This window comes from Ursus maritimus, unplaced genomic scaffold (assembly GCF_017311325.1).
Source record: "Ursus maritimus isolate PB19 unplaced genomic scaffold, ASM1731132v1 scaffold_21, whole genome shotgun sequence".
NCBI lineage: Eukaryota > Metazoa > Chordata > Mammalia > Carnivora > Ursidae > Ursus > Ursus maritimus.
Genome location: NW_024424564.1, coordinates 21146355 through 21172628, shown reverse-complemented (window position 1 = coordinate 21172628; position 26274 = coordinate 21146355). Strand labels below are relative to the sequence as shown.

Below are 26274 nucleotides of genomic sequence, written 5' to 3'. Positions count from 1 at the left end.
AACCTGTTGATAAAATCTGAAAAAAAAGTAAAAACTGATTATTATATAAAATGAATACTTATTTGTAGATTCCCTAAATGCAAGAGTGAACGTTAATTCATTCAATTATTTAAGTCCTTCAAAAATCATTTACTTCCTACCCTTGAAGTGCCAGATACTGGTACTTGCTTATAACAATATAACAAATAAGGGTAAAATCTCTTTGCTATAAGAGATTTGTAAACTTACAGGGGTAGAAAGGTGATCAACTAGAAAGTTGAATAACATATTACTATAAATTGAATTGGAGGAATAAATCATGAAAAAAAACCCCAAATTTTTGAGAAGTAGGTGAAACCAACCTGTATTTTGTAGGTACGAGCTTTATATATTATCAATAAAAGAGAAAGGATATAGATTGGAGGGAGTCAATGAATCAATGAACTCATTGAGTTCAAAATATTTAGTGTGGTTGGAGTTGGGGCAGTGGGTAGGGGAAAAAAAAGAGACAATTAGGTTAATGAGCTGCAGAGTTTGGTGAGCTGAGGGTCAGGTGGTTCCTTTACTAAGACTTCCCTCCCCTTTACTTCCTTTAAGCAATGATGTGTGAAGTGATGCCCACGATTAATGAGGACACCCCAATGAGTCAAAGGGGGTCCCAAAGCAGTGGCTCGGACTCAGACTCCCATTTTGAGCAGCTGATGGTGAATATGCTAGATGAAAGGGACCGTCTTCTAGACACCCTTCGGGAGACCCAAGAAAGCCTCTCACTTGCCCAGCAAAGACTGCAGGATGTCATCTATGACAGAGATTCGCTCCAGCGACAGCTCAACTCAGCCCTGCCACAGGTATGCTTCCTGGTAGTATTTGTCCTTCCTGCTGCAGTTGCAAAAGTGACAAGACTTAAATAAGCTTTGCTTTATTTCTATTCTTATAATTATCTTTTCCCTTAAATGATATGATATGCATGTTTTGGTGTGAAAAATATAAAAATAGATTATTAGTTCACATAAAAATCTTACCTAAAGTTTGTGGTACATTGGTGACAGTGGGTGTGAAGCCTGATTTCCTATCTGGTCTCTCTTTTTTTGAAAATTTTATCTGTATGTTTTGCTGGGCCTATCAGCCGTTGATCAGCATTCAACCGCCTGAATGTGGGAATGGTATTCTCTTTCTTGCTCTTTAAACAGTATTATGACATTTGGAAATATGTATTTTCCATTTTTAGCTGTGTGGTCTGTCTTTGCAAATGATTATAGTTTGGAAGTCTCCTGTCTAATTATATTTTATTTGTCTTTCTTTAAAAATGCCTAACACCTGCTCAAAAATTCTTGGAATTATCCATGTGTTATCCTCTCTTCTCAAAAAACATTTCAACCAGTTTCTTTAAAAAATATTTAGGAAAATAGAGAAAAGGCAAAAGTTCAGCCTTATTCTCACAAACTTAAAATTGTTAGATTAGGTCTTTTAAAATAAATGCTTGTCAAGCATTTATTTTATAGGAAAATATATCATTTTAAGGATTTCAAGCTCATTTACATACAAACTTAATATTGACACTCAATTTTCTTTTTTAAGAATAGAACAGTTGTGTTTGTTTTAGATATGAGAAAGATTATAGAATATGAATGAGATTTTTCATTATCACCCCAATATACTATAGTTTTCTTTTGAATACAAATTTGATTGGCCCTCTACTTTAAGGACAGTATAGAAATGTTGAAGAGTTGACCTCTCCATGAAGTTATGTCCTGTGGCAAATATCTTTTCATAAATATTAAAAATTATATAATCAAAATTGATAAAATTGTAAACCCAGCTGTACTATTAACTTGAAGCATGATGTTGAGATATTGAAGACTCTCAGAATGAGAGCCTAGATCCCTTTATCACATCCCTATCAAGTAACCTTATAGCCCTATATGAAGGAACCCCTGTTCCAGTCCTTTTCATTTCAGTCTGTTTGTCTTGTGTTAAGATGCAATACTATTTTCAGTAACTCTCACTGGTTTGTTTAAATACACAGAGAGCTGATTCATTTCAAGACAACTATCATATCTTCACCAATTATTATATTTTTCAATGTTGACATTTCAATCTTTGCAACTGTTCTTCATAAGGTGATTTTTGAAAGATCACCATCATGCTTACTTTCCTTTAAGATTATTTGAATTGGTTAATGGTGTTAAATTTGCTCCTGAACCCCTCACACTATTCATTATCTTCTGTGACAAGCATAGAATAAGCAATTATTTTTCTTTCTGGATAGAGTGTTTTATTAAGGAAGCCTAGGATTACATTATACTTGGGGACAAATTCAACATACTTTCAGTATGCCCTGGGACGGTAGTCACCTGAACTTAAAATTGAGTTGCATAAATGTTGCACGTGTTCCCATTTTCCCTAAAATCTTGTTGAAGTTGATTCCTTGGTCCTACGTGTAGGACTATGCATATATCTCTCCTGCATTATCTTTGTATATCTTATATACAAAGACAGTTTGGACACTAACTCTATCAAAGTGATTCTAAGAATAATTTAAGTGTTTAAGTTATTTCTCTATCTGTAAAAAAATGAGTGAACAAGATATTTTTGGGAAAAGAGGAGAAAACTGGAAATGTTTTCATACATACTATATTGTGTAGATAAATCTTTTCTTAAAGGTATAATAATAAATATATTCTAGCAATTCTGTTGTATTGACTATCTTGATTATAGTAATACCTAAAATTTTAAGTTTTGAATTTTAATTATACTGGTTTGCAATCTCTTATTCAAAACCCCTGGGGTCAGTTGTGTTTTAGAGTTCAGAATTATCTTGATTTTTTTGTATGTATATGATGTATATTATGGAACACCTCTCCAGATGGATTCTGGGAAGCACCCCATAATTATAGATTTTCATATCTGAAGAGAATTCTATGAATATTCCTATTGCATGGGAGAAATAAAGACCGTAAATCTCTCATGTTTGTACAGGTTTAGTTTTGCACCAATCAAGTTTGCAACACACTTAAAAATAAAATATCAGTTTTCAAAGTATATAGGATTTGGAATTATAGGTTATGGATTATGAACCACACATTTAGATAGACATAGTTTCAAAGTCTTTTACAAATACTTTGACACTTTTTTCAATGTTGATTTGCATTTTACTATTTTTTTTAAAGATTTTATTTATTTATTCGACAGAGAGAGAGAGACAGCCAGCGAGAGAGGGAACACAAGCAAGGGGAGTGGGAGAGGAAGAAGCAGGCTCCTAGCGGAGGAGCCTGATGTGGGGTTCGATCCCATAATGCCGGGATCACGCCCTGAGCCAAAGGCAGACGCTTAACCGCTGTGCCACCCAGGTGCTCCTGATTTGCATTTTACTATTATAAATATTTGAGTAAAGCTAGCAATCCACAGGTCTTTAAAGACAGTGATTGTCCTGTCATATTTTTTTGGTCCTGTCATATTTTTAAAGAAAGTTTTTAATAATCTAATCTGTACATTAAGGGCTGTAGGTTTTCTGCAAGCAATAGAGGGATATTCTGGGGCGCCTGGGTGGCACAGTGGTTAAGCGTCTGCCTTCGGCTCAGGGCGTGATCCCGGCGTTATGGGATCGAGCCCCACATCAGGCTCCTCTGCTAGGAACCTGCTTCTCCCTCTCCCACTCCCCCTTCTTGTGTTCCCTCTCTCTCGCTTGCTGTCTTTCTCTGTCGAATAAATAAATAAAATCTTAAAAAAAAATAGAGTGATATTCTTTTTTAACTGATATCTTTGAATCTTTTTGACTATTTTGTAAGCAGTGTGACTATGTTGTTTGGTGGCATTGCATTGGATGTTTAACTGGAAGGAGAAAATATAAATGTGAGCTTTGAGGCATAAATAAAGCATGTAAAATTGAAAACGACTACAATAACATAAAAATGAAAATTATTGTAACAAACATGGGGTAGAATTCAAAGCAGCATCGTCAAACTTTATGACATATTATATTTTATACAATACTTGTAGGTGTTGGTGATTTGCCGCTTTGCTTTAGTCACTTGCTCTCTGAACATTCCTTTAGGAACAAATGTAGCAATGATTTTAACAGTCCTAATCATGTAAATAAAGTATTTTGTTGCCATAACGTTTAGTTTTTCATATGTGATTGGGTGTTTAAAGAGTACTAGTAATTCGGTATCACCAGGCCTGATGTTTCTAAGCCACCCACTCCGTTTTCTACTTTCTGGTGCACAGATGCATTTTCATGTTCCATAGAACCTCAGATTCAATGTGCCTCAAACTCAGTCATCCTCTCCTCCCATTTCCCACCCAAATATGGTGTTCAGTCTCCTCACCCAGATCCTGAAAGTCTAAATTCAGTCATCATTGAGCCATATTGTTTTTAATCTCTTGAATAATTCTCAAATCTCTGTTCTTTTCTGTTTTTTTTTTTGACCAAACAATGTGATCAGTTTATTTAATTTTTTTTAATGATTTTTTATTATATTGTGTTAGTCACTATACAGTACATCCCCGGATTCCGATGTAAAGTTCGATGCTTCATTAGTTGCGTATAACACCCAGTGCACCATGCAATACGTGCCCTCCTTACTACCCATCACCGGTCTATCCCAATCCCCCACCCTCTTTTGTGTTTTTTTTTGCACCTGGTCCCAAACTTCTTTCTTTTCCATCTCCTAACATTTCTACTTTAGCAAATGTGTCATATCATGTGTTTGAATAATACACGAACTTCATGCTTTTCCGGCTCATGAAACTTCATGCTTTTCCAGTATCTTCTTCATGCATATTCATCTCTGTGCCCATAATGTTCTTCCTTGATGTCTTTGCCTCACCTCTCATCTAAATCAAGACTTTATCTCTTCCAGGAAGCCTTCTCTGAACCCCCAGGAACATTTCCTCTGTTTTCCTTAGCCTTATCATTTCCCATTTTCTCATTAAATTATTTGCTTATATGCCTATTTCCCAACCTAGACTATATGGTCCTTAAGCACAGGAATATATCATAATCATCTACAACACTCTGAACCAGTGGAGTACCAGGTTAGTAGTGAGGGCTTTAAAGTCAAATCAGAACTAAATGCATATTCATTTGGATGGAGAAGGAGCAATAAACTTGAAATAGGAAAATCTAGGTTGTATTGTGACTCTTTCATACATCATAAACTTGCATCAGCACTTCAGAGTTCCATGCTACAAAAATCAGTTAATACTAACACCTCACAGGGTAGTTTGTGACGATTAAAGAAAATAATGTAAGTAAAAACTAATTAAATTGTAATGCATTAAATATGAAAAGACTTGTGTCTGTTTATCCAGAATGCCAAAAGATAAATTAATTTCTATATATGTATGTCAGTGAGCATTAGAATAATTTATGAGAATATTAATCAAATAGTTTTAAATTTTTGGAAAACAGGACAGATATTTCTCAATTGCTAATATGCTTAGTAAGAATATTTAAAGGAAAAGTGAGGAAAGTGAGCTTTCCATTATAAAAAAGTCATTATCTATGAAAGTTTACAATTTCTTTTTATTTAGCATATATTAAGGGTCTTCTGTGTATTATTAAATGTTTACTTATATTTGTAGAGGGGATAGGGAATAAAAGGAACATAATTTGGCTCGCAAAGAACTCAGGAAATAGACCTGCTTAGAAAAAATATATAAATGGATCCAAATTAATATAGTACCAGAAGTTTATAGACGTACTGAACAAATTTTGACTTATACTATTGACATATGATTAAATACAGAAAGTTTCATGTGGAAAGTGATATTAAAGAGGTATTTTCAAAAAATTTTGGAGGGGCACCTGGGTGGCTCAGTCGGCTAAATGTCTGCCTTTGGCTCAGGTCATGATCTCCCTCTCCCTCTGCAGCTCCCCCTCCTTATGCTCTCTCTCTGTGTCAGATAAATAAATAAAATCTTTAAAAAAATGTTGGAAAGAATTCAAGGATATTCTGTGTAGAATAGTAGAGTTGTGCATGGGGCCCTCTTAAAGACTTTTGGGGGATTGAAGGTCAGTCTTTGTTCTTCTTTCTAGGCTAGGCTTAAAGTTCCTAATTTGCACAAAGGAGACAGATGAACTAGCAGCATCCCTGGTTTTTGTTTTTGTTTTTTTAGGAAGACTAAATCAGAATCAAATAAGGAGAATAACTGACAGATTTATTTGTCAAAGAGTTGTAGGGTAGGAATGAAAGTTTATATAGTGACAGTGGAGGAATATGACCTGTTCATATATATGGTGACAGCTAACAATAGGAGTTTGTATATAGAATGATGAGTAGAATTTTGAGTGAACTGGTATTGAAGTAATAATGGAGGAATATTATTCTGCCATTTTGATTTAGGATGGATTACATAATATATTCATCAGCTAGCTATTGCTAATTATACTATGTAGAAAGACAAATATTATATGATTTCATTCATATGTTGAATTTAAGAAACAAAACAAATGAGCCAAGGGGAAGAAAGAGAGAAAGAGGCAAAGCAAGAAACAGATTCTTACAGATTCTTAACTGTAACGAACAAAACTGATAGTTACTAGAAGGGAGGTGGGTGGGGGGATGGATTTAAATAGGTGATGGGGATTAGGGTGTGCACTTTGATGAGCACTGGGTGTTGTATGGAAGTGTTGAATTACTATATTGTACACCTGAAACTAATATAACACTATTTATTAACTAGATGAAATTTTAATAAACCTTAAAAAAATAAAATTATGTAACAACACAAAACTGCACTGTAAAATCTCATGCAAGATTTTGGGTGTATGGAATATAGCTGATCTTGACTTGGATTGGTTGCTCTTGGTTAGCTGAAGGTTGGCTCAGCTGTATGTTAACTGGCTATTGTTTGATTCAGGATGACCTTGGCTGGACCAACTGGGGCCGCTCAGCTCTATCTATGTGTGCAATCCTGCAATAGGCCAGCCCTGGCATGTTCTCATGGTCATGGAAGAAGAGTAAGAGCAAAGCAGAAGTAAGCAGATCCTTTTTAAGCTTCTGCTTGAGTTTTCTTCTGGTAATGTTTCATGGTCAAGCCTAGAGACAGAGTGGAAAGCAATAGAAAATTACATGGCAAAATTACAGGGAGGATTGAAGCACAAGGACCACCACTGCAATTGGTCTACCACAAATATAAGCTAAAAGTCATTATTGTATTAGGGAGAGCTTATCATGATAATGTAATAGTTCTAGAGGGTTGTGGGAACTTTAAATAGGATGAGCCTTGAATCTAAGAAAACCAATAGAAATGGAAAGAATATTGAGGAGAAAGGATGGACAAGGACTGATAATGAACTGAATGGCCAAGGCTTTGAAGTGGAGTCAGAAGAATTTGGATTGGAGTTCTTCCACATATTAGCTGAGGGACCATTGGTAAGTAACTTGATTTATCTGAAACGCTATTTCCTTAATCGGAAGGAGGGATGATATCTTCTCTTGGGAGTGGTTGAAAGGAGGTGTGTATATATACTTCAGAAACCCTGAACATTTAAAAATGTCAGGAGGCATTTTTCATAAATTGGGGTGTGCTAGTAGTATAATCTGAAGAGGAATTATGTTGAAAGAGGCTACTTGTGGAGAGCAGGAATATGTTTATATTTTGACACTTTAAAACACAAATTATTTAAGTGACGCTTACAGAGAGTCATTTTTATTCTGGAGGCAGACTACCCAAGTATCTTTTTTGGCTTGTAACTTCCTAGCTCAATGACTTTGGTCAAAGTAGTTAATTCAAACAATGATACAATCGGTCTCATAGGATCATTATGAGAAATAAATGAGCTGGAACATGTCAAATGATCAGTTCAATGCCTCACAGATAGTACATGCTCAATAAATGTGAAATGCACCTATTGATGCTGTTATTATGGCTATAGATATTATCATCATTATCCTTAGCCAACCTTAACTGCACAATTGTACTGGGTAATAATGAACACTAGCACAAATTGAAAGCACTAAAAATCTTACTCTCTGCAATCTTTATCAAATTTTGCAAGTCCCTTGATTTACCTTTTAAAAAAAAAATTCTTAACTACACTCCGCTAAATGGTTTCCCCAAATTTTCCACTTCCTCAATGGCCAGTCTCACGTGTCCCTTGATTAAATCAAACAACATCCCTTCGTATTGTGCTGAGAAGATAACATCTGGATTGAGCTCTTTCCTTTTCAATGAAACCTAATGCCACTGCACTAAGCATTTTATTCCTTGCTCCCATCAAAGATGCTGCATCTTTTACTACCTCTTATTGTAGTTATTCTCTTTTCTTAATGTGCTTTTCTTTCCTCCAGTTAGTAATGTTTCCCCTGGCCAAATGAAATGGTGTTCACAGCAACTTTTTGTTTCTCATGATTTATATCCACTTTATTTATATCTATTTTTTAACATTTGTAATCAGGCTTTTATCATCACCATTCTCTTAAAAATACACTCATGTATGCTACCAGTGGATACATATTTTGCAAATCTAGTGATCCTCTTTCTTTCTTCATGCCCCTTGGCATCTCAGTCCCAAGCAATGCTATTAATTATTTCATCTTGTAATTCCCATGTCCTTAATTCTTTAAAACCATTCCTTTTCTAGCTACTCATTATGTTGTCCTTCAATACTGATTCTTTTCCCACATACTCCCATACACTTATTTACTTTCGAACTCATCCTCATTTACTTCTGTTCTCCAGTCTTACTCATTGCCCTTTCTGGTTAAGGCTAAGACCTTCCTCTAATCTGTGATGCCTTGTTCTCATGTCCTTTTGATTATTATTTTTCTCCGTATCTACTATCTTCAATTGTTATTGCTCTATCAAATGCCTTTTTGGTAACATATTCAAATCTATTTCTTAAAAGGAACAGTACAAGACCAACAAGAGAGTCACTTGACACTGTGTCTCTGCTTAGCCACCAATCTATCTTTTCTTTTCCTGACACTTTACTTCTCAACTTGTCTGTTCTCACTCAGTTTCTTCATTTTTCTATTCACCTTGGAGCAACTGAAGTCTGGCTTTCCCTCAGACTCCCTGCTCAAAATGATGTTACCAGAAGGCAGTTGATGAATGCAGTAGGTCTGTTTTATTAAAATTCACTGCAAACTTTGACACTGTGATTGCTCCCTTCTCAAAGAGCAAAACCAAAAAAAAAAAAAAAAAAAAGCCAAACACCTTACTCTCAACTTATATGACACCACACTGTTTTGGTTTCTAAGTCTTTTTTGACTTTTTCTTCCTCATTTCTTTTTCTGTGAGTAGCTCCTCATCAATCCACTCCTTAAGTGTTAAATAATAAAGATATGATGAATAATAGCAATAGCTAGGATTTCTGAACACTCCCACTATGCCAGGCAGAGCTTTATTTAAGCATCCAGATATTCAAATGGGAGTCTTTCTTTTTAAAGGGAGGCTAAATAAGTGAGGTGTAAGACTTAATTCACAGAAAGTGCTAAGATATAATCCAACTAATAAGTCCAGCATTAGTTCAAGTTCCATTTTAAGACTCTACAAAGGTTGAGGTGGTAAAGCTAGAAGAGAGACTGGATTGTTTCTGGAGATCTGTTGGCTTGTTGTGCATAGTCTTCCATTCCATGTATGAGGGATGGGGCGACTACCCTTCAACTGAGCCAAGTGAGAGGAGCTTCAGAGAGAACACTTAAGAGAGCTTGATGTATTTCCAACAAAAGCTGAAGGATATAGAGTCTGATGTCTAAAAGACACAGCTGTGGCTAGAGATGCCTCTGCCTCTGTAGTAGATTAAAGGGTCACGTGGTAGGCAAGCTTCAAGTCTTCCAATGTAAAAAAAAAAAAAAAAGTTGGTAATTTTTTGAAGTGCAGGTCTCCAGATGGTGCATAACGAGAGACAAATCGGAGGATTGATTCCAAAGACGGGTTCTTTGAGAAAGTCATGAACCTACACCAGAGGAAGGGTCATCGATTGTGTATTTGCCATTCAGAAAGCCCTGACCATAGATGACAGCTGGGTCAGCCACATTCCACTGTGGTCGTTCATTCCAGTTTTATTTTCCCAGGCTCTGACTCTAGAAGGGTGAGGAACGGTTACTATGAGTATAGGGTGTCAACATAAAGGGAGACCACCGTGTGCACATCCTCCATTGCAGACTTCAAAGCTTGAGACAAGCCTGAGCTGAGTGAAAGGGGTGAGCTTTAGGTGGGATAGGAGCTTAGGGCTTTGTAAATTAGATAGTTCTATATTGAAATAGAACTATGAAATTGTTAGACTATTTAATTCCCAAACAAAAGGACAGATAGTTTATTTTCTAAGCATGAACAGAAAAGCTAAGATACCTGCCTAAAATTTATTTGGGGTTCATTTCTTCACCTGAGGGAATCAGGAGACATAACAATATTGATTTCTGAATCCAGCTCTTTCATTAAACCCATTAGACGAATCATCTCAGTTAATCCTCAAGACATTCCAATGAGGTCGTTATTATTATTCCCATTTTACAGATGATACAACTGACGCACAGAGAGGTTAAGTTACTTGTTCAACACCACACAGTTGGTAAGTGGTACTCACCAGGATTTTATTCATGGCTTACTTTTGTTTTACTCTGGGCCATCTCCTTTATTTCATTATGCTTATTGGATATAAAGAAGTATTAAACTTCTCTGGAAACCTTTATGAGACATGGGCCATTGCAAGTATTTCTCATGACTACTCCTAAGTTTTAATAAGGTGAACAACCTTATTATGAATGAAATATGAAAAGATTATTAGAGTTCATGTACTTATATAAACACAATTATTTAAGAATCTCAAATCTTTCTAATACCATGACTTTAACTTTGTAAAGTATTGAGCATACTTTATAGCCCATCAGATACTTTTTATAAGCAAAAAACTATGGGTTGCATGGAAAAGTATTTTACAAGAAATAATAGTACCTGGATTTCAGTTTCAACTTTGCTAAACCCCATGACACAGGAAAACCATTGGACTTCCGAGACTTCTTTTTACTTACATATGAAAGGGTTATTCTAGTTCTCTCTAATATGTTGAATACTTTTGCTAATTTCAAATGATTATAAAGGGCATACATTTTAGCTTTATTGATTTAATCATAAACATTTAATCAACAATTATGACTTATACAACAAAAATTTTAGGGCCCACTCTGTGTCAGGTTCTATGCTTATAGTGTAGTGTTGCTGATATCTATGCTTTATTTTAAAACCTTGGCTAATTGTGGTTCCTAGGAATATATTGTGGTAATAAGAAGGTAAGGCTTATAATCCACTGAATATCATGTGTATTTGCAAATTCTTTGTAACTGAGGATTATATCTAGTTATTCCATTGCCTTTTATCCTCTAATGTAATGAACTGTCCACGTTTCTGAAAAAGGGAGTTCCCTCTCATGTGTCCAGAAATTATTCCCTCTTGCTATTTCAGGACAAAATTTTTCCCCTTCTTTTCCCTACNTCATCAGCGTAGCCATCTTTAATGGGTTATAACCAACGGTTTTAAATGTTCTTATATTTCTCCCATCTTAAAAAAAATTCTGTTAACAACCTCACCTTACCAAGTCCCCACCCCATTTCTTTCCCTTTACAGCAAAAGTTAAAACAAACAAACAAAAAAACTGCACTTGTTATTTCTCGTCTCTCTCCACATTTTCTTCATTTTATCTTGAATCCACTCCCCTTGGGCATTTACCCCATAAACTTCATCTGCTCTGCTTTGTGAACATTATCTATAGTCTCTGTATTGCTAAATGCCTTGGTCAATTATCAGTTTATTCCTGTTAATCAGCAGTATTACCCACTCTGGGTCTCTCCTTTTCTGTAACACTTTCTTCATTTGGCTCTAGGGCAGCACACTTGCCTACTTTTCCTCCCACCTCATTGGTCGCTCCTCAGTGTTTGTTGTTGGGCACTCCTAATCCTCCACACCCATTAATGCTTGATTATTCCAGGACTCGGTGGTACCTGTACCTTCTATCTTTCCATCTGGGCTGACACAATTGATGATCTCTTCTATCTCCTGGCTTTACATATCATCTAAATGTTTATGACTCTGGAATTAACATTTCTAATACAGACATTTCCCATGACCTTCAGACTCCTATTGTCAGATGCAGAAATTTCACATGTCCCAAATTGAGTTCACGATCTTCACTTACTCTTCTGCAGCTCAATTAATAGCAACGCCTATCTTCTGCTGGCTTAGGCCAAGACCTCAGTGTTTTATTTCTTTCACACATTCTGTATTCCATCTAACATTAGTCTCTCCATTTTATCTTCAAAATATATGTAGACTTGAACCCTGATAATCACCTCTACAGCTCCATCCTCGTCAGAGTCACCATCTCTTATCTAGATTAGACAGGATATTCCTAACTGGCTCCTTGCTTATGTCCTTGTACCTCATCAGTTTGTTGCCAAAATAGCAACAAGAAAAGATCCTGATTCTGATAAAAGGTAAGTCAAATTTTGTTTCACATCTGCTCAAATCTCTGAAATCCTCCCCTTCTCAGTGTAAAAGCCCAGGTCTTTAAATTGGCCTAAAGGCCTAACAGCTGTCCCCTTCCCTTTTGCTGTCTGATATCATCTCCTGCAGTTTTCTAACTCATCCATTCTACTCCCACAATCCTGGTGTCCTTTGCTGTCAACACGTCAGGCATTCAACTGCCTTAGGGACTTTGCACTGGCTATTCCCTAGGCCTGGAAAGCTGTCCCCCAAACAACCATGTGACTGGCTCTTTCAGCTCTTCAGGGATTTAGTCAGATACCCCCTCCTCAGTGAGGCCATGCCTGATCAATGTATTTAAAATTAAAATAGCTCCCTCCTTAATATTTCCAATCCCTCATTTCTGCTTTTTCTCTATAACAATCTTAACAATCCAACACAGCGTATACTTTATTTCTTTGCCTTGTTTATTATGTGTTTCTCCCTCCTCTAGACTCTGTTCCATGAAGCCAGGGGATTCTTTTCTAATGGTTTACAGCTGCATTTTCTACCCACAGCAGTATCTGGCATGTACTATTGTTCAAAAGTACTAAATAATGAAATGAAAACAAAAGTCATTCTTTTGCTTGTTGAACATATTCTCTGTGGTATCTACTTTGTGCTTATTTGGCAAGTCTCATATAGCCATAAAAAATTAGGCAGCATATATTAAATATCTTGATAGAACAAGAAAACAAATCCAATTTATTGAACATTATGGCTAAAGTGTTTATAACACTAAAGTCATAGTATATATGAGGCTGGTGATATTACACCTCAAAGGTCCTTCTGGAATGAAATGGGTTTTATGTCAAGAGATTGTGGCATTTTTTAATATTTTATAAATCAGAGCAAGGGGGATCAGAATGTAAATGGCTTGCTTTTGAAGGTATGAATAAAAGATAGTAGTGCAAGTTTTTTTTTTGTTTACTTAAAATTCCATTTTTTTCACACTTTCATGTGCTTTTATTAAAGAGTTTATTTCCTTTTTTTTTTTTAAGATTATTTATTTATTTGACAGAGAGAGACAGCCAACAAGAGAGGGAACACAAGCAGGAGGAGTAGGAGAGGAAGAAGCAGGCTCCTAGCAGAGGAACCTGATGTGGGGCTTGATACCAGAACGCTGGGATCACGCCCTGAGCCGAAGGCAGACGCTTAACGACTGCGCCATCCAGGTGCTCCTAAAGAGTTTATTTCCTAAATTAAGCCAGCTTTCATGAAAGAAATGGTGTGGATAACTCTGAGATGCTATGATACTACTACCACTATTTGAAATCTATATCTGACTTTTGTTTCATGGAAGGACAAAAATAACAGTGGAATTTTTTTTTTTTTTTAGTTTTTATTTTTGAACAGTTTATCTTTTAATTATTGATTCTTTTTTTTTCTTTTCTTTTTTTTTTTTTGCTTGCTCTTATTCTCATTCTCTCAAAAGGAATGATATCAACAGAAAAACAGCCATTAGTATTCTCAAGATGAATTTCTAACTTGAGTATTCCACTAAATTTTATAGTCCAATTTGGTGTACTTAATACTAGCATGCATATGATTAATTTGTTTTTATTAATCTTTGAAGAAAATTCTAGATTCAATAACAAAGACATTGAAATTTGCACTGTTTACTTTTTCTGGATCTTTCTCTTTAGGACCTTATGCCTCAAGGCTGGATAGCAGCCATCACAATGTTCTAGTTTGGAAAAGAGAAAGAGTTTAGAACTATAGTTGGAGAATGCTTTACAAACATGACTATCACACTCTATCTAATTATATTACACATCTTTACATCGATCTCTGCTACTTATTTTACAAAATAGTAGCTCTCTATTAGCTTATATATCACAGATCTCTGTAGGCACCTTAAATTTGTTGTCTGAGTACATAAAGTCAAGATTATGTGAATAATTCTTAGTGAAGAAGATCAAAGGAACATGGTGCTTGAATTTTAAATTATTCTTTGCATTGCAACTGAGTTTGTGACTCCAATTTTTTTTTTAAAATACTGATCTATTGATTTCCCCCAAATGTGACACAATTTGTTGAGTGAAATTTTGAATGATTGGTAATGTCTTCCTTGGGCCTTGAATTAGGACACATTTCTCCCAAAATGAAAATTTTTTTTAAAGATTTTATTTATTTGACAGAGAGAGACACAGTGAGAGATGGAACACAAGCAGGGGGAGTGGGAGAGGGAGAAGCAGGCTTCCCACTGAGCAGGGAGCCTGACGCAGGGCTCGATCCCAGGACCCTGGGATTATGACCTGAGCCGAAGGCAGACGCTTAATGACTGAGGCACCCAGGCACCCCCCAGAATGAAGTTTTTAAATACTTTTTTTGCTTCCCAAGAAGTGAGATCCTTGATACTGGAACTTGGAATAGGTGCTATGGGAAAAAGGTAAATATTCTCTTGACTCTCCCTCCCAGCAGAAGGTCAAGAGATCTCAGATTGCCTACAAAGGCTGGTGTAAGGATTGATAGTTGTTCTTAACAGTATTCAATGTAAGATGAAGATTTCTGCTTTGAAACATTACTCTGCCTGCAAGCCCATGTTAATTTTGATGTTAATTAGAGGAAATTGTTCAAAAATGGATGTGATTAGAATTTGGTATCACATTGTTTTATATTAAACTAATTTTCCTGGCTTATTCTTACTTATGATTCTCTTTTTATGACTACTTTTAGGGTAATCTGCTTCAATTAAAATATGTAATATTTTGGCTTAAAATTTGTTATGTATTTGTGTGAGAGTTTAGAATGTGCATTTATGTTTTAGTGACTTACAAAAGATCATTAACTGATGAGTTTTAAAAAATAGTGGTTATTAATTTAAAAGTTTTTCATGATAAAATCTTACCTAATAATCCATTTCTAAGATAAAGGAGATAAGTCAATTCCAAATAATAGCAAGATTATTTTATCTTTATTAATTTTGTATATGGGAAACATTATTTAACAATATTTATACAAAATGTCATTTTAAAAATTCTGTTAATTGGCTGATCTGTTCTGTCATCAGAATATGGTCCTATGAACTATATACAATCTGCACAAAATAATCCATGTCAGTTGACATTGCTTGAGTTAGAAGAAATTTATCAATTAATATTTTCTTAGTAGAAAAGATGTGATCTCTGAAATCACTTTTTAGTAGCGTTGTTAGGTAAATTTAATTTTTCCTCTAAAAACGTAACTTCCAAGTCTAAAGTTCTATGTTGGTATAACTACAAATTTTAGTGTCTTCCACTAATGATTATAGATTTTTTATTTCTCCTTATAATTCTATTAATTTTTGCATATGTTTTGAGACTGTTATTAGTTACTTTCTCCCATATCATTGTTTTATTTTCATGGCCAGTTGAACCTTTATCATCATGAAGTGACTGCTTTTATTCCTAGACAGGCATTTTCTCATAAATTCTGCTTGGTCTGATTTTAATTATGTGATAGAGGATTTCTTTTTTGTTAGTCTGTACTGTATACGTTTTTCTGTCCTTTTACTTAGAGTGTGTCTGGGTTTCTATGTGTATTATGCACAGAGAGCAAATGGTTCTTTGATTTTATTTGTATGCAGTCTGACAACTTTCTCTTTTAATTTATTTGGTCTCTTTATATTTACAGTCATTACTTGAATGTTTGCGCTTAATATACTGTCTTAGTAAGGGCTTTCTATTTTCCTTGTCTTTTTTGTGTTCCATTTATAAACTTTCATGCTTCCTTTTGAATTAATTGAATACATTTTTTATTATTCAATTTTCCCCTCTATTATCCTGTCAATTTTATACTGTTTTGCTATTCTTTTTTTTTAAGATTTTATTTATTTATTTGAGAGAGAGAGAGAGAGAGAGAAAGCATGCATGAGCAGGGGGGAGGGGCAGATGGAGAGGGAGAAGCAGACTCCCCACTGAGCAGGGAACCTGATGTGGAACTTTACCCCAGGACCCTGTGATCATGACCTAAGCCAAAGGCAGACACTTAACTGACTGAGCCACACAGGTGCATGTTTTGCTATTCTTTTAACAGTTAATCTATAAATTGTGATGTGCAAATTCAGTATGCTAAAGTATGATGTTAATGTGTACTTCCCTGCCTTCTAATCCCATGTGTGTGATGCAAAATATATTATTTTGTAGATTTATAAAGGCAATAATGCTTTAGATTTATTCACACATTTACCATTTATGTTACTAATTCCTCTTTCTGGATCTTGAATCTTCCATTTGATTCATTTTTCTTCTTTCTGAAGAACAGCCTTCAAAATTTCCTTTAGTATTGTCTACAGATGAGTAATTTCTCAGCTTAGGACTTTCTAAACATGTCTTTATTTCACCTTTATTCCTTTTTTTTTTTAAGATTTTATTTATTTATTTATTTGACAGAGAGAGATAGCCAGCGAGAGAGGGAACACAAGCAGGGGGAGTGGGAGAGGAAGAAGCAGGCTCCCAGCAGAGGAGCCTGATGCGGGGCTCGATCCCAGAACGCTGGGATCACGCCCTGAGCCGAAGGCAGACGCCCAACGACTGCGCCACCCAGGCGCCCCTATTTCACCTTTATTCCTGAAAGATGTTTTCACTGGATATAGAATTTTAAATTAGGGGCTATTTTCCTTTGGCATTTTTAACATGTCATTTTATTCTGACCATCTTTCTTGCTATTGAGAAGGCAGTTGTGAATTTAATTATTGTCTCTTTGAGGGTAAATTGTCTTTTGTTTTTCTTTTTGGCTGCCTTAAAGAATTCTTTTTAAAGAAGTTTTAATATCATGTCTTTACAATGTGTTGTGTTTTTTTTTTTTTTTTTTTATTCTTTTCTGTTCTGGGTTCATAGGTATTATTGACATTGTAACTTAATGCCCTCTATTAGTGTGGGAAAATTTTTACTCTTTTTAAAATTCAGTTACATTCCATTTTTCCTCTAATTCTAAAATTCTACTTTCCATATGTTTCTTCTTCTCATGTTATCTTGTATGCCTCTTACACTCTTTTCTGTATTTTCTATTCCTTTATCTATGATTTATTAGGAATTTTTTTGTACCCACCTTTTGGTTCACTAATTTTCTCTACAGTATCTAATTTGATGTTGATTCTATTTATTTGGTTCTTTGTTGTGTTTCTTGTCCTTTCTGATTTTACAATTTCATTTGTTTTGTTTTTAAATTTCCAGTTTCCTGTGAGATTTTGCAGTCTTCTCTTCTATGACCTTGAACACTACAAGCATAGTTTTTTAAGTCTTTAGATAACTTCAGTATCTGGGACTCCTATGGTCTGTTTCTGTTGTTTACTATTTATATTATCATTTATTCTTATTGTCTTGTCATCTAATGTGTATGGTTATTTTTGACTGTGTGGCAGACATTTGATTTGTAAAATCGTTAGACGTAAGTTTAGTTCTAGAACTATGTTATCTTCCTCCAGGGGGAACATGTATTTATTCTGGCCAAGTGTCTAGGAAAATAGAAATCCTCATTTACCTTTATTCAAATAATTCCTGGGGTGATCCATCATCCAGGGATATTCCTTCTAGAGTATAGTCTGTCAGAGTCTCAACTTCAAATGAAGAGGATTCCCTGAGGCACTTCATCTTATCAGAACTTGACTGTAACTCCTACCCCTCTCGCCCTATGAAGCTGTCAAATGTGCTAAGCTACTCCCCTTAAGTCTAGGGAAAAAATAAAAATAAAATATAAAACTAGGGAAAATGATCAGACCTAAATGTCCAACTTTTCCCCTGATCCTAATTCTTCACTACTTTCTTGCTATGTTAGGTCACAAGTGAATACTATGTGTGTATACACACACACATATACATTATAGTGTCTGGTGTTTTTAGTTTTCCTTATCAAGAGAGCTAGTCCAAATTGCATGGTCTGACATAACCAGAAGCAAAAAGCCATGAGGTATAATGAGTATAATAAATGTAATTAATTGAAAAAAGATCTGAAAGCAATTTTCTTAAAATAAACATGCTCATTTCTGTGAAAAAATTAAACAATTACCTTTCTTAATTCATTTTCTAGAGTACTCCTAGTCCTGTGGTATATTCCTGCTAGGCTCCTGGATGTCAGTAACTGTTTCAACAGTGTTGAAAAATAATCTCCTTTCTTCTAGCACTTCTTCCTTCAAATACATCCTCCTCACAGCTGCAAAATTATCTATTTAAAATGCAGATCTGACTTTGCCACTCCTTTCTTAAAATGCTTCCATGTTCACAAAAAGCAAAGCAAACAACAACAAAAACACTAATAGAGCCAATAAACTATTCAGCAAGGTCACAGGATTAAAGATGACTACACAAAAATTGATTGAGGTGACCGACTATTAAACCAATATTAAAGATGATATGTGATAGATGTATGATGATAGAAGTATGCAGATAATAAAAGCAAGGGGCAGAATAATGGAATGGGGGAAGAGAATAAGCATTTGTTGATCATGTATTATATTTCCAAGTATTACATTAGTTGCCACTTTCAAACATTTTATTTTATCCTCATAAGAGTCCTAAAATCAATCTCTTTAATTCTATTTTATACATAATAAAATAAAATCTCAGAAAAGTATGTTTCTTACTCTCATATTCCTAGTAAGTATCAAAAGTAGGATTTAAATTAAAGTTTCTCTGATTTCATTTCATTTCATTTTATCTTATTTTATTTTTTTGTGGTAAGTAAGGCCTCTTAACATGAGATTTACGCTCTTAAATTTTTTTTTTTTTAAGTGGGCTCCACACTGGGAACCCACTGTGGGGCCTGAACTCAAAATCATGAGATTGAGACCTGAGCTGAGATCAAGAGTCGGACACTTAATCGACTGAGCCACCCAGGTGCACACCCTCTTAATTTTTTTTAACTGCAGAGTACAATATTATTAACTATAGGCATGATGTTGTACAGCAAATCTCTAGAATTTATTCATCTTGCATAACTAAAACTTTATATCATTACACCTTTAAAATGCAACTTCTCTTACAGCACTTAAGATTTTAGGGTCAAAGATAGTTTTTTGGGAAAAAAGTCATTTTCTTTCTTTATCTAGGAAAATTGTTTTATTATTTTTGCTCAAACTATAAAATTGCTGTAAGCTGTCTTTTGATTAATTACATTTATTGTACTCTATTCTTGCTCTTTTCCTATGCTGAACTTGCCCATCCATGTTATCATAAATCAATATTTATTGTTAGAAACCTGTATGCATTATTTTTATTTAAGATGTTGTCTATAATTACATTTAGGGTTGCAGTTCAGTGTTCAGCAACTATTTAAATGCCACTTATGTTTAATGTGTTTGAAGGTTTGTATCATTCCCCTATTCATCATTTATCCATTTTTTGCATTTTTCATTTATCCATTTTCATTGGCCTGATGGAATGTAACCTTAAGTAAACTTTCTAAGAAAGGATATTTGAATAGTGCTATATTTTCTGAACACTTTAAATATATTACAGTGTCTTGACTTTATATAAGGTCAAATTTCATGTAATATCCACCTATTTCCTTATATCATGCTATGGCATAGGTAAAATAATGGGCTTTCATCTTCTTATTGTAATTTCTTTTCTTCAAGTTTTTGGAACTGCTCTTCATGCACCCCGTACCACTAACTCTTCAGAGTAGTGACTAGAATCAGAAACAGAGATGATAGCCTCTGAGAGTTTGTGTTCCAGATACAGTGCTAAGGTATGTCTATGTAAATATGTTACATATGTTATATAACAAACTTAATTTGAACCACCACAATATGGACTACAGGTACTGTAATTATATCCCTTTTACAGCTAAGGAAATTAATATGGAGCAGAATTAAGGCATCTTCCTGGGCTGCAAAGGTAGTATGTGGTAGAGTTCCAATTCTAACCACGATAGTCTCTACGTTGATATACTCATATACTGATAAACAGCTTTTAATACCATTTCGAGCTTATTTATTTTTAAATTAACCAATATGTCCTAAAAGGAAAGGTTAAGGTGTTTTTCGGATACGATACTAGCAAAATAAAGCCCTTTTGTGAAACTTGAGACACTAAACTCTCTAAGACTGTAGGCCTTGATGTGCAAAGAAAAGCGTTGGCTGTGAAATTTGAAGTTTGGATTTCAAGTTACGTCAATGTCTTGAACCTCTCTGTGCCTCGCAGTCTTTGTTCTTGAAGAGTTAGTGAGGTTCATATCCATAGCCAAGAAAAATCAGCAAAAAAGGACCGAACCTTCAGATTTAAGTATTTCGCATTGTCATGCAGAAAAATGGAAAGGGACTCTGGAAAGTTACAGTTCCAGTCTCAATCCTTCCAGACAGACCAGAGATAGCCTTCTTTTAACTACTAGGATCAGATAGGAAAAGAAGAAAGGGAGATGAAAGAGAAGAAAGCATTTTTTGAGCAGCCCGCACCAGGCCACCAGAGCAGCATCCAAAGACAGACTTCTAAAGGCAAAGACTGAGTTTCAGTTGAGCTTTGTAGCAGTGATGGCAGTGACGTTAGTGTAGGAAGTGTTGGTAGTTGTAATCAGAGAAGCAATACCAGGATGGCAGGAGCCCCAGAGATGTAATGGCTTCAGCAAAGATTGTTGACTCTTCTTTGTTATCATTGAAGAGTATCCTGTTACGCACTGGGGCGCCTGGGTGACTCAGTCAGTTAAGGGTCTGACTCTTGTTTTTGGTTCAGGTCATGATCTCGGGGTTGTGAGATTGAGCCCCATGTGGGGCTCTGCGCTCAGTGGGGAGTCTGCTGGAGATTCTCTCTCTCCCTCCCCCCACTTGCATGCACGCTCTCACTCTCAAATAAATAAATAAATAAATAAATAAATAAAAAGAGTACCCTTTGAGCACTGAACAATTTCACTGTGCTTTAAAAAAAAATGGCATCTATTTCTTTCTCAATTGTTAGAAGCTTTTCAGAAGCAAAGCCTGTATTTAATTCAACTTTGATATTTCTAACACTGTACATTATGTAACATATTGTAACTTTCCTGCAAATTTTTGTGGTAAAGTGGAATGGGCAAAAGCCAGTTTCAATGAGTTTAAGAGAAAATGAATTGAGTAGAATTAGAGATTTCAAGTATAAGGAGATATTTCAAGGAATTTTGCTATAAATAGGAAGATATAAACAGATGACGGGGAAAATGGAATGAAAAGAAAAAAATGTTTTTTATTTTCCTTCAAGATAGAGTAATAGGGTGTTTTTATGCTGATGGATGCTGATGAGAATAATCTCCATAAATTTATGATGAATAAAGGTGGGGGGAACTTCCTAGAGTTATGTCTTTAAGGAAGTGGAAAGGGAAGATTGTGGGAATGGCTTCAGTAGGAGCCATTTACATATTTATATTATTTTATTTTATTTTATTTTATTTTATTTTATTTTATTTTATTTTACACAGAGAGAGAGAGAGAGAGCACAAGCAGGGGAGCAGCAGGGAGAGGGAGAAGCAGTCTCCCCGCCAAGCAGGGATCCTAATGAGGGGCTCCATCCCAGGACCCTGGGATTATGACCCGAGCCTAAGGCAGCCGCTTAACCAACTGAGCCACCCAGGCACCCCCATATTTTTTTCTATGATAGTAAATGAGATGTATGTCAGTAGTGGTGCTTGTAAGTGGGCAGACAGGATTAGGAATTCTGTGGAAGTTTTCTGCTGGTTGCTTCACTTTTCTCGGTGCAGTAGGGAGCAGGGCATCAGTTGAGAGTGAACACAGAAAGGAAGTTGAACGTTTGAGGATAGAAGATATGAAATAGTTTTCTAAGAGTGTGAAAGAAAAGATGAAATACAATACAGAGTATGATTCCTGGAAAGTATTAACAACCCCTTAAGATTTATTATAACATCTATTATTTACCTATTGTTATATTTTCTTTTTTTGCTTTGTGTATATGCTTTCTTCTCCTCTTTTGTTTTTACTTGACTAGAATATTCAAAAGGTTATCTCTTTGTTTCTTTTCAGTGAACTGTCATGTGGCTTATCAGCTGTATAATTTCTTCTTATTCATTTATTTATCATTTTAAAATGTTTTATTTTTGTAGGTTTTTGGTTTTTTTCTAACTATCATTTGGATGTTTAATTCACATATTTTTCAATGTTTCTTCTTCATTAATATGAGTATTAAGGCTTTCTGCCCTCTAAGAACTGTTTGGTTTCTCTCCATTATATTCAGATATATAGTATTTAAAATATTCTGTAGGTTTTTTTTTTTTTTAAAGATTTTAATTATATATTTGAGAGAGGAGAGTACACATGAACGGGGGAAGGGGCAGAAGGAGAGGGAGATGCAGACTGCCCGCTGAGCAGGGAGCCCAAGAGGGGGCTCTATCCTAGGACTCTGAGATTATGACTTGAGCCGAAGTTAGTTGCTTAACTGACAGCCACCAGGTGCCCCTAAAATATTCTGTAATTTTACAAAAGTAAATGATTGATTACATAATTTTGATTTTCAGATGATGGATATTTTTAGATTATTTCCGCAAATTAGTATTTATAGTGCATTGTGATCAGAAAATGTGGTCTCTAGTAGTGCCATCTTTCAAATTACTGATTTTTTGTGTGTGTGTGTGTGTTCTAATATGGCAAAATTTATGAACTAAGGGAATTTGGGAATAAAACTTCATTGTTTTTAAGGTGTAGAATTCAATGTATATATCATGTAGACCTATCTTATTTGTTATTATTAAGTTCTTCTAAATTGTTATTTAATTTTTGTTCACTTGATCTTGCATGAACTGAGAAAAGCCTGAATTAATTATATAGGCAATTTAATAACATTTTGTCATTCCTTATAATTATAGAGCTTTCAAGTTATCAGCCAGGCATAACATAATGTCATTCTGAAACTTTTAATAAGTAGAATAATTAACGATCACTATTAACAATGTCAAATACAACCTTTTGAAAGAGGATATTCTATAAATCTTTTAATATTATTTTTAAGGTTATTCAAACTTCAGATAAAGAATTGAAACCAAGGCAAAAGATGACTGGAAATACTCTCATATGAAACAGTGATATTTTCCATTTTATTTTTCTTTTATTTGCAGATAGTCCCATTATTTAAGGTAAGCAAAGGAATAATAGTTTGAAATTGCTGAAAATGTGCTTCAATCTCAGACATTTTAGTTGACAATTTAGTTAAAATTAGCAGCAAATACCATTTATAATTTATCTCATTTTCAGTCTTGAAGGAGAAATGTCTCTTAATTTTACCCTCTAATTTGTGCTTTCAGATATAAAGCACCTTAAGTGGGGGAAATTATCCCATTGTAATATGCAGAATTTTCTCAATGAGCTTGCTTTATAGACAGAAATTCTAGAGTGTCTTTATATTTCATAATTTGCATTATAATAGATGTTTTTGCAAGAACTTAATGCACTCAACTGGCAGCTTTTCAGTGTGTACAGGAAATTGTATTTTACTAAGTGACGACATGATTTTTTTATGAAGAAAAGTAATTATTTTCTTGGATACCTGGGGAATGTATGAGAATTGGAATACCAAGGACAGAATAGGTAACAATAATGATAGTTAAGATTATATTTCATTGATTCCCCCCAAGTACATCAATATGGATAGTTTTCTACAGAGTGATTCCCCTTAGTCATTATTTTTATGAAATGTAAAAAAAATATTAGCTTTCTACTTAGTACATTTATTTAGCTTTACGTATTTAAAACGAAATGTAGGTATGTTACGTATCATCTCATTTAATTATCACTAAAATCTATGAGGCAGCTTGTACAGTCTTGCAGTTGCCTTTTTCTGTGGACCGACCAAACATGTCCTCTTTATGTTTTATATTCAGTTGCAAGCAGAAAGGGTTCCGTGAACTAGATGGCATTTTGAGATGTTAATTATAGGTTTCAAAGGGGATGCATGGAGTTAGTGGAGCAGTGAATATGAGGCAGCAAAGGAAAAGCACAATGTATTCGTAACCTTTGTTTTCCTGAACGTTTGCCTACATGCTTTAACCTGTACATAGGTGCAGCTAAACTTTTAATTGAGGCTAGGCACAGGTGATAGAAGGTTATATCCTCAGGCCAGGTTTTGTTGTTCACTGTTATATATTGCCAATTGATGTGTAATTCATGCATATCAGAAACCTGACAAGTTGAAGAGGTAATTAGTTCCCCTTATGCTTGTTGCACTGCACCTGTAAACTCTCAGAAGAGAAATTTGAAAATAAATCATATCTTGGCAGAGCAGCAAGACCAGCTTAGATAAGCATCAAGTGGGCAGGTTTTTCAGAACTGGAATCTTCCTAAGGAGGGTTGGAATGAGGTAGTCTGGAAAATCAATATTAAAACCTGAATTTTGGATGATAAAAAACTTCCTGTATAGAAACTGGAGCTTGCCTGGATTGGTGTCCTGATTTGCATTTGGGAGGGCAAAGAGAAGAAAATACAGCAACTGTTCCTTAAGGGATTTTGCAATGGGAAGCTGAAGTTTAATATAGGAAGTGAAATTGATGTTCTTTCTCTCATGGGGTTCTGTGATGTTAGACAATACTTTGTTGATAAGTGAATTATTTTTTAAATAAATTTTTGAAGGAAATCACAGTTGCTTTGTTACCTTTTATCACATAAATACATTAAAATGGTTAATATAGATTTAGCCAACTTAGATTTGGAGTATTAAGAGAATCCTCATAAATAATGACTTGATGGACAGTAAATCTTGTTTAGTGAAAAACCTATCTCAAAGGCAGGTTGATATACATGAAATCAAGTTCTTATTATCGTATAGTGTATTCTAAGATTGTTGCAAGGTTTCAAACCATTTGACTTTTGGTTAAGTTTAAATTTGCCTGGAAGGTGGGAGTTGAGGGAGCGCGTGAAGATTGTGTCATGTCCCAAAACTCATATACCTACTCTCTATATTATGTCATCTATGTGAAGTTTTGCATGAAAACAATATTATTGTAGAGATAAATGCTGTAGAAAACATTTTCTCTGAAAACCTGGTGCATTTTCCCTTCTGTACAGGAAGAACAATTATAAATCACAGATCTACACTAGTGACCCTCACCTATCACTACAGATACTTTATGGTTTTACAAGACATTGTGTTAAAGTAAGAATAGCTAATATTTATTAAGCACTTATAATACATCAAACACTCAGTTATCCCATGTAAATCCTTACAAAACCCCTTTGAAGTTGAAAATTACAGGTGACTCTTGAACAACATAGGGGTTGGGGCACCAATCCCCATGTAGTAAAAAATCTGTGTATAACTTTTGACTCCCCCAAAACTTTAGTAATAGCCTACTATTGGTGAGAAGCCCTACTGATAATATAAACTATCAACTAACATGTATTTTGTATGTTACATGTATTACATACTGTAATCTTACAGTAAAGTAAGCTAGAGAAAAAATGTTATTAGTAAAATCATAAAGAAGAGGAAATACATTTACAGTGCTGTGTGCATTTTTATTGAAAAAAATCTGCTTCTAAGTGGACCACATCGTTGTTCAAGTGTCAGCCGTATTATTTTGTTTTCCAGACGAGGTGTAGGGAGACTTACTGTTATGTTCAAGGTAAAACACCAGTAAATGACAAAGCCAAGGCATAAGCTCAGGCAGTCTGATCTCAGAGTTAACTTTTTTTTAATCTGCCAACTATGAATTAATTTCCAAGTTTTAAATTTGGGAAATTTTTATATCTGCAAGTCTAGTTTCTCTTAAAACTTGGATAATCTTGTGACTAGATTTGAATTTTTTCATGGAAACAATGACTTTAAACTTAGAAGCAATTGGCCCTTTAGAGGGCTATCACTCATGGGAGCTGAGACCCTGAATGATGAAAGTGATTATGTTCTCTTTGTTTTGATTATCAGGATATTCAGAACATTTGTG

At 34.8% G+C, this 26274-nt stretch overlaps 1 protein-coding gene across 3 annotated transcripts in view; it reads left to right on the top strand.

The window, feature by feature from the left end:
* Positions 1–576: 576 nt before the first annotated feature.
* PPFIA2 (PTPRF interacting protein alpha 2) overlaps positions 577–26274 on the top strand; it is a 459727-nt gene continuing 434029 nt past the window's right edge. For 2 of the 3 annotated variants that reach the window (XM_040637298.1, XM_008710340.2), the window contains exon 1: positions 579–827. In XM_040637298.1, the coding sequence (XP_040493232.1) occupies positions 579–827 (249 nt within the window). Of the gene's footprint in view, positions 828–26274 lie in introns of all 3 variants that reach the window. The other variant, XM_008710341.2, reaches the window with a different exon arrangement.